Here is a 9967-nt window from a genome sequence, read left to right as displayed (position 1 = left end):
GAAAATGAATTATATTTTGCCCAGTTTTTCTAAAACATCATAACCGTAAATATTATTGTCCCTATAGGTGGCTGGCATGGCCACCCGGTACCAATAGAAGCTCTAGGGGTGGTTGCGGGCTTGTGGCAACCACTGGTGCACCATGGGGGTGGCTACGACCACCCCGAATTGCACAGGTTGCATGTCCAAACAGTTTCTTATTCATATTTGGATCATACTTTTTCTGTTAAATTTCTTTGTGATGCAGGCAGGATGTCATGTAATAACAGAATGTCAAGTTCAATATGTGGTTAAAAAACCATATGAAATTTACGAAGAAGAAGGCATAATTGGCAGAAAGAGAAGAAGATGGCATGTTTACTTGAATGAGATTGACTGCATAACTGCTGATTTTGTAGTCCTTTCAGGTACGAAGCAGTTCTAGCAACAACAAATGATATGTATCTTTTGTTAGAGAATATTTTCCATATCATTAATTGTGATTGGATTTGGTATGAGAATTTATCTTGTGAAAGTAAGTTGTACACCGAATTAAATAAAATCTCGTCTCTGTTTATCTTTATTCCCCTTTATCTTTACTTTTCTATTTGATTATCAATTCTTTCATTTTTTTGAAATTTTGTCTCAAAACAAAAAGTTAAACAAGTTCGAAATATGTTTCCTTTTTTCCATAGCGGGAGTTTTGGGCACAGCTGAGATACTTTTCCGGTCACAAATGAGAGGATTGAAACTTTCAGATGCACTTGGGTCTGGATTCAGCTGTAATGGGAATAATGTGGCTTATCTTGCTGGAAGCCCAGCACCCATGAGTGCTTACGGATTAAACCGAAAGCAACTCTCAAACATACCTTTTCAAGAACGGCCGGGGCCATCCATCTCTTCATCTTATACATCTTCATTGGGATTCACAATCCAGGTCTCGAAACTTCTCTACATCTAAAACCTAAATTCACTCATGTAGTTCTAACTGGGTTTTTTCTTCGGGTCATTGTAAATTTTTATAAACACGTAAAATCGTTAGTTATATTTGCGTTATCATTCCAAAATGACTAATCAATTTAATTTAAACTTTCATAGAATCACTTATAAAGCACAGTTTTACTTAATAAGTAAGCAATGTGAAATCATGGGTGGTTTGAGCCTTAAATAACTTAGGCGGTCGCCTAAGTCCCCCAACTAATAATTATACAATAAATTTATATATATTTTTTTAAAAAAATAGTTAAGGCTAAAAAAAACATTTTAAAGCTCTAATATGGTAAAAAGTTAATAAAATACTATTTAATTAAGGCCCGCACTTAATAATTTTACAATAAAATTATTTCTGCCAAAACAAATTTTAAGATTCTAATATGGTAAAAATTTAATAAATGGTTTCTAATTAAGGCCCTCAATCATGGTAAAAGTAATTACAAATTGAAAGTCTCATTATTCACATTAAAAAAAAAAATTCATAAATTCTTGAAAAGTTTCACTTATTTACTCTATTTAAAAGCCTCATTTTTACATTCATGAAATTAGTCTAACGTGCATAATTTTTTTTCCAATGTTTATTTGAATTGAATGTTTAGAAAAATATAAAAAGTCTTCAAATTAAGTGCATAAATTCTCATTATTTGCAATGTGCATAATAGATAGAATTACACATTCGGTGAATCTTCAATGCCCAACAATTTTTTCCATATTATGTTCTATTACAAATCAATCTTTATATAACTTATTTTCATTTTCCTCTTTATTTTTCTTTAAATCTTATTATTTCATGTCTTTGAATCAAGTGATAAGTCATTCTATATCTAATAAGTTATTAAAAAAAAATTAAAATACATTTTACAAATATAAGAAAATGCTCTAATTGACATATTAAGTAAAAAAACTAATATAAATATTAAAATAAATTTAATTTAATTAATATTTAAATATAAAAAAATGACATCACTTAAACTTATTGCCTTAATCCTCAAAATATATCGACCAGGCCCTGTGTAAGACTAAACACCCATAATTATGTTTATAAATTATCAACTCTACGTGAATTACTGATCTTTCCAATATGGGCCGGTGTGTTACACCAAACATGATTTTTATTTTTTTCAATACGGGGAAGAGGAAAGGGGATACACCAAGCATGCATGCTTGCATACATAGATATACATTTGAACATATAAGGATAAAAACTCTCTTTCATTTAGGATTCATCCAACATTTTCCCTTTTTCTGCATGTTGGCTCAGAGTGCTGTACTTCCAACGGCTTATCCTTACCTGATGTTCAAAGGGATCACAACTTACGGTTGGCCAACTGGATCCTGGTTCTTTCATGGGATAATTGACAAGGTAAAACACATTACAGGTTTTAAAGCAAGCCAAGCAATGATTCTTAATGCAATGGGATATGATGACAGTGATGGGAAAATAACATTTGATAAGGACATGAATAGAATCTGCTTTAGTCCACCTCACGATCCTTTACTCCCAAGGAAAATTAATGCCTTTCAGAAGCTCACTAAGAAATTAGGAGGAATACTCTTCATGTCAAGGTACCGAAGCACATCAGTTCATCTTTTAGGTGGGTGCAATGCATCGTCCGATCGTTTATGTGGTGTTTGTAATCCGAGTGGTCAGGTTTTTGACGCAGAAGGTACCGCCACTGTTCACGCCGGCCTCTATGTCTGTGATGCTTCTTTAATCCCTTGTTCTGTTGGCATAAACCCATCTCTTACTATTGCCACTGTGGCCGAGTACGTAAGTAGACACCTTGTGAGGGATGTTCTCAAGTACAAGAGCAATAACGGTATTGAAATTCCTGTTAAAATTGTTCATCAAGACCCACATTCCATCATTGATAAGAATATGAAGACTGACTGGACATCAATGGTCACTTTTAATGAAACCATGGAGGGTTATGTAGGGGGTATGCCATGCACAGCTTATCTAAAAGTGAAGATAAACTCTCAAGATCAGAAGAGCTCGGGTGAGTGGAAATGGGGTATCAGAGAATGTCATCCTCTTTTAAGAGGCAAAGTTGGTGGATATGTGGAATTTAGAGCCATTGAGAAGGATAAATTACATGTTATAGATGGGAAAATAAATTTGTGTGAAGTAGAATGCAAAACTCCTTACACACAGTGTATGCATTATCATCTTCTCCTTGCAGCTTCCTCTGGTTCAAGGTATCATGAGAAGGTTTAAGATAAATTTCCTCATCAATTTCTTTTATGATATTACGGAACTAAGAAATTTCAATTTCATGCAGATATATTCTTGAGGGAAGGAAGATAATGAATCCTTATCTCTTTGGATTATATGCTTGGAGGGAGACAACAACACTGCATGTGACATTTAAAAAAGTTGTTGAGAACAATTCAAGGGAAGGCATGGTGAATTTAAAAGGCGAGCTTTGTATATCTATGGTACAGCTTTTGAAGAGCATCTTAAGTCTTGAAGGAAACAAGAGAGGGAGGTTCATACGTCTTCTATTACACACTCTCCTAAGCACGTATCTTTTACAGATTCCTCGAGGGAGTCACAAGGACTTCACCCTATCCAATTCGTATGTTAAACCTTATGGTCCTTATCCAAGCAGCACCCTCCATGAAATAAAAACAGGTATCGAGAATCTAATTAAATCCTTTGTTTAAGAGTGTCAAAATCGAATCTGCTTGGAATTAGTGTGATTGCATTCAATGCAGTCTTGAGAGCTAGAGTCGATGCTTATAAACATCAGAAACGAAAACTACATTGAGATACGGCATATTCATTGAAATTATACCAGTATATAATTAATTCAAAACTTGGTAAATGCACTTAGCTTAAAATAGAGAAGATGACTGGAAGAAGGAATACCCAACACCATCAAGTTATACATGCACTCAACTTGTGATCTGACTTAATGACCAAAATGTGACATATATGGAGCTAGCACATATTTCTTTGTTCTTTCTATTTCTTTTTTTTCTTTTTCTTTTGTCTTTTTTTTTTTTTTGATGAATAAGTGAGGACTTTTATTACCAACAACCAAACATTACAACCAGAACCTGTCCAACCAAAACAGAGGACAAAACCAAAGCAAACCAAAGCTCACACCCACCAAAACAAAATAGAACAGCAAGACTGCAAGAAGAACTAAACCAGAACAGAAAATGATATGTTCCAGTTTAAACAGAGATTAACACTCTCCCTAGTCTTTGAGAATTACCATTTCCAGAAAATCGGGAACGAACATCCCAATAGATCGATCGAAGCACCTGCTCTTCAGTTTTGGGACATCCATTGTGCTTAATTTCATTTCTTGCTCTCCACAGATGATAAACAGCAAATTGTAGGACTAATCTGCAAAGAGCACTCCACATTCTCTTAGTTTTCCACTGCCTACAGCCTGTACCCATCACATTCAGCCAGTCAATATCAGGATTTTCAATATTACATCTCCACATACAATTTTTCCAGATTCTGGAACTAAAGCTACATCGAAAGAACAAATGGTCCCAGCTTTCCAACCCATGTCTACAGAAACCACACTGAGTGTCCCCTTTGTATCCCCAAACCAAAAGCCTATCTCCAGTAGTAAGGCGGTTTCTCACAGCCAACCATAACAAGAAAGTTTGCTTAGGGATTGCATAAGGGAACCAAATGAGAGACCACCAAATAACCTCCGGTTTCTTCTTCCTCAAAGCATTCCAAGTTTCTAAACTCACATAAATTCTTTTACGAGCCACAGTCCAAACCGGATTATCAGAATCTCCTAAATTAATTTCCGGCAACCTACTCTGAATAGTGACTAACTCTTCAGACCGGGCAGGTTTCCAATGCCATTCTCCATTCTTTAAAACAGAAGCTACCTTGCCATCAATGCTACTCTGAGAGTCATAAATAACTTTGAAGCCGATGCTCTCAAGGAGAGGACCACAGGGATGCCAGTCATCATGCCATAAATGAATACCATGCCCATCTCCCACTTCAAACTTAAGAAAGCCTCGAGCAAGATTTCGGATACGAAGTAGTTTCCTCCAATTCCAAGAGCAGTCTTGAGGGAGTTTTACATTCCAAAAACTTCTCCCCTTCAAATATTCTTTCTATTTCCTTTTCTACTCGAGTTTCTAATCTCGTGTCCTTTGTATGTCATGCAGAAGATGGATGTTTTATCAGTTGCAGACAATGGAAATGCACCCAAAATCCATCGAGGCTTGAAGGACCAAAACAACTAAATCCAGTTCTCCTTCTTAATGGTCATTCTACTGAGAGTTACTGGTTGCCAACAGAACCAAATGATTTAGTCAGAACTTTACTGGAAGAAGGCCATGAAACATGGCTACTGCAACCAAGGTTGCATCCTTTGAATCCTTCAAAAGAATTCACGATTGAAGATATTGGAAGATTTGATGTCCCAGCTGGTAAAAGAATGCAAATTCATACATGCTTCATTTTATCAATTCTTAGTTTCTTGATCCGATGTCTATTCAGTTCTCACTTAATTTTTCTTTTGCAGCAATAAATAAGATCCTTGAATTGCATGGCCAGCATACAGTAATACATGTAGTTGCACATTGTGTTGGAGGCTTAGCCGTACATATAGCTCTCATGGGGGGCCATGTATCTGCAACCCATATAGCTTCCATGTCTTGCACCAATTCTTCAATGTTCTTCAAGCTTAACGCTTCATCAATGTTCAAAATGTGGCTTCCTCTGGTCCCGGTAATCTCTCTCTCTCTCTCTCTCTCTCTCTCTATATATATATATATATATACAGAACTTGATCGACATAAAGTTGCTACACTATGTTGGGACCGTTCAGAGAAGCAATCCGTATTGAGTTCAGAAAGACAGGAGGTGGGGATGTCAAAGAATGATGATAATGTCAAAATTGCTAATATTTTGGATGCTTGCTTAGTTGTGTTGATATTATTTTTTCTGTCCCTTTGTCTAAACATGCTCAGCCAATAATAATAAAGAATGACAATTACAAAGCAATTACTAACATACGAACAAGGAAGGAAATGATGAATTTAATTATTCCTGACTCCGTAAGTAATTAAGCTAATAAGTAATGATGAATTCAATTATTTAAATTGATATTTTAACAAAACCTCTAGGTCTAATGAATACATAATGTAATTTAGCACAATTTCTCAAGATCTCTTTCTCCTTGAGCTCAAGAAGGTGCATGTTTCAATTCGACGTGCAGCTTTCCATGGTTATACTAGGCAAGAACAAAATCCTGCCTCTGTTGGACACATCAAAGTGCAGTTTCCGTCATCGGCTCTTGAAATTTATTGCCTGCTTGATACCACGGCATGAGAGATGCACCTGCAACGAGTGTGAGGTTTTTTCTGGTATATTTGGAAGCACATTCTGGCATGCAAATGTAAGCCCCAAAATACACTACTGGTTAAACAAAGAGAGTTTGACAAGGCTTCCCATGGCAGCATTCCCCCACCTCAGGAAAATATGCAAAGCCGGCTTCATTGTAGACAGCAACGGCAACAACACATATTTGATCCATCCTGAGAGAATGGCGCTCCCTACGCTTTATATTTCCGGAGGACGGAGTCTCCTTGTGACTCCAAAGACTTCTTTTCTTGCTAACAAGTACATGACGTTACACCAGCCTGGTTTTAGACATGAGAGAGTTGTTGTGGAGGGTTTTGGGCATTCGGACCTTTTGATTGGAGAAGAGTCTGATAAGAAGGTTTTTCCTCACATTTTATCTCATATCAGATCAGCTGAAGGAGGAAATGATGCAATCGGTGCTCCGGGAAGGAAGTACACTAAAGAGGCAGCCCTGGAGTGGGAAGATGATCCAGATGAAGAATATGGAGGGTTTGACAGTTGGTTTTCTCCTTTAGTTGTTGTTTTGTTGTTTTTCTTGTTGTTTCTCATGTTAGTTTCATAGTACTTGTAACTTGTGTCGGTGGTTTGTGAAGTGGGAATTGAAAGAGTCCTTGACCATATGTAGTCGAATGATGTAATAATTCTTTGGACTTCTCTCGAAAACAAAATCGATCGAAATAGTTCATTTAATTGAGCCTAACTAGTAACTACGAGACCTTTTTGGAAATGGTTTTGCCTCCATATATATTATGCTAGAAAAAAGCTCCTATTTTACTGGTGGAGTTTTCTCCAAATTGGATTGGTTAAATTTTTAATAGCATGTTAGAAACATATACATTTTTAATAGAATTTATTCCAACTCTTTAAATGCTATTAAAAAAGAATCCACTTCTCACATACCCAAAGTACACATGACAATTTTATAGGAATGTAAAAATAAAGAATTTTCCTTCAAACTGAAATAAAGAGTCATTTCATGATTCAAATTAAATTTCACGAATCTAATAGTATATAGGTTAACACATCATTTAAAATTTTAAATAATGTGGCACCATATGCACCGGTATATACAACAAAATTAGTGTTGGCAATTTTTGACACGACCCGCGAACTCGGCATGAACACGACACGAAAATACAGGGTTTGAGTTTATGGTAATCGGGTTCGGGTCATAATCTGGTCAACCCGATTATGACCCGGTTATAAATGTGTCTGGACCCGCTAACACAATAATAACCTGTTTCTTTAAAAAAAAAAAAAAATCGAAACAAACTTACAAACCCTAGTAGCACCCACATGCCCGGCAACCCATATCACTTTTCTAAGTTTTCTTTTCAATATTCACACCTCCTTCACACTGAAAATGGACGAATCCTTGCTTTGTCGTCGTCGACGATCTCGCGGCCGACGATCCTTACAAAAGTGATTTGGCTGACGATCCTTACAAACCCTCGAAAATGGACGAATCCGTGCTTCGTCGCCGCCGACGATCTCGCGGCCGATGACTGCAATGAGGCAGGCTTGGATCTGGGTTTTGTGGTCATTTTGGCATGGGTTTCTGTCGGGTCATCAAGACGAAGACAAAGACGAACACAAATTCAGCTTCAAACTAAGACAATCCTTATTCGGACGAAACTTCTTCTTCGGAAGAGGAAATAAACATGTCAATCGGGTTCGTGTCGGGTAACACGATTTACAATTGGGTCGTGTTCGGGTCATATGTTTCAACCTGATTAATAATCGGGTCAGGTTCATGTTATACCTGTTTATGTAATCGGATCAGTCGGGTTGACTCGAACCCGACTCGTTTACCCGAATTGCCAACCCTAAACAAAATAAATTTTTAATTGTAGAAATGAAGAATTTACTAATACATTTTTCTGGATTGATGTGACAGTGCTCATAAGCCTTTAAAAATTTATTTATTTTCAAATAAGAATTGATGGTACTGCATGTCACATCAGTCCAACAAAATGAAAGCGAGAGGGAGGTGCACGTAATATTTAGTATTTCTGTTTAATTTTAGTATCCCAAGTAGTTAACGTAACAATAAACCCTTTGCCATTGCCCTCACGATCAGTCATCAAATCATCCACTCACATTTTCTCCTTTTATTTTTTCTATTTGCATCAGGTGGGGCAAGAACCCTACTGTGTAATTCTCTTTCCCTACTTTTCCCTATTTGAATAGAAAAAAGGAAAAAAGAATCAACAAAAAAATAATTGGTCTATTCCTTGACTTGCCGATAAAGTTTGAATCACACTGGCAGGTAGGCATGTATACGAGTCGAGCTTGGGCTGTTAAAAATAATTTAGACATGAAATTATTTTAACCTAACATGCGCAGCGGAAAAAATAAAAAAACGTAGAAGAGTTTTTAGGCATACCTCCGGCCATTGTTGCTCAAGCACTTCTTCAGAACTTCTAGGAACAAAATATGAGTGTCTTCTAACCTATGCCTATTGCTTGATGGCTGTACTGATGGTGTACACAGGCACTTTATTTATAGGCTAGGTTAGGGACCCTCAAAATGGTAAACACCGATTCCATCAAGGAAACAATATCGTTAATTGATTTTAAAATCAATTAACCGATTCCATATTTACAGTAATCTAAATTAATAGAAATAACCATAATACCGATTCCATATTTACGGTAATCTAAATTAATAGAAATATCCATAATACCGTATATGTTTATTATTAAAATAATAAACATATTAAACACCGTAAATGTGATATAAAGGCCACAACCAAAAAGGAATAATATATATTACATTCTCCCACTTGGACTTTATAACACATGACCATATGGTATTAGGTTCTTTAGTTTTGGCCAATCTTTTTTGGAATCCTCCAACTCAGTTAAGAAATGTTTCACACGAATCATGGCGGTAAAATCATTATAAAAGTAGGTCGTCCCTTCCATGTATCACAATGTAAACCACTCCTTACATGAGTACCTTATGGATAATCAAGCTTTATGAATGAACTTCCTATAAGTCATTCGGGTCCAACTTTATTTATCCTCATGGATAAAAATAACAAATGTGCACAATAAACTTTATTACATTAACTTTATGTCTATAGATCAAAAAAGAGTACAAAGTGAATCAACAAGTCCCATATGGTCCACATGACCTTTAAACTGTTTTACCGGTAAACCTTTTGTCATGGGGTCCGCAACCATTGATTTTGTACTAATATGCTCAATAGAAACTTCACGTCTCTTAATGTTATCCCTAACACTAAGATACTTGATGTCGATGTGCTTACTTCTGCTTCCACTTTTGTTATTCTTAGAGAAGAAGACTGCAGCAGAATTATCGCAAAAGATCTTAATGGGTCTTGCTATTGAATCGACAACCTTTAGTCCACCAATGAAGTTTCTCAACCACAGTGCCTGTGTAGTGGCTTCATAGCATGCAATGAACTCTGCCTCCATGGTAGATGTAGCAACTATAGTTTGCTTGCTGCTTTTCCAAGATATAGCCCCTCCAGCTAGAAGAAAGATATATCCTGAAGTAGACTTTCTGCTATCTACACATCCAGCAAAGTCTGAATCTGTATACCCAAAGACCTCCAAACTATCAGCTTGTTTGAAAGTCAAACTGTAACCCTTGGTTCCTTGCAAGTATCTC

At 36.4% G+C, this 9967-nt stretch overlaps 1 protein-coding gene across 1 annotated transcript; it reads left to right on the top strand.

The window, feature by feature from the left end:
• Positions 1 to 3240: 3240 nt before the first annotated feature.
• Positions 3241 to 6920, top strand: LOC133874146 (uncharacterized). The gene is made up of 4 exons (XM_062311988.1): positions 3241 to 3607; positions 5128 to 5391; positions 5487 to 5692; positions 6183 to 6920. The coding sequence occupies exons 1-4, from the start codon at positions 3280 to 3282 to the stop codon at positions 6888 to 6890; spliced, it is 1506 nt and encodes a 501-aa protein (XP_062167972.1). The 5' UTR covers positions 3241 to 3279; the 3' UTR covers positions 6891 to 6920.
• The last annotated feature ends 3047 nt before the right edge of the window (positions 6921 to 9967 follow it).

Source organism: Alnus glutinosa, chromosome 7 (assembly GCF_958979055.1).
Source record: "Alnus glutinosa chromosome 7, dhAlnGlut1.1, whole genome shotgun sequence".
Taxonomy (NCBI): Eukaryota; Viridiplantae; Streptophyta; class Magnoliopsida; order Fagales; family Betulaceae; genus Alnus; species Alnus glutinosa.
This window is presented reverse-complemented; position numbering and strand designations above follow the sequence as displayed.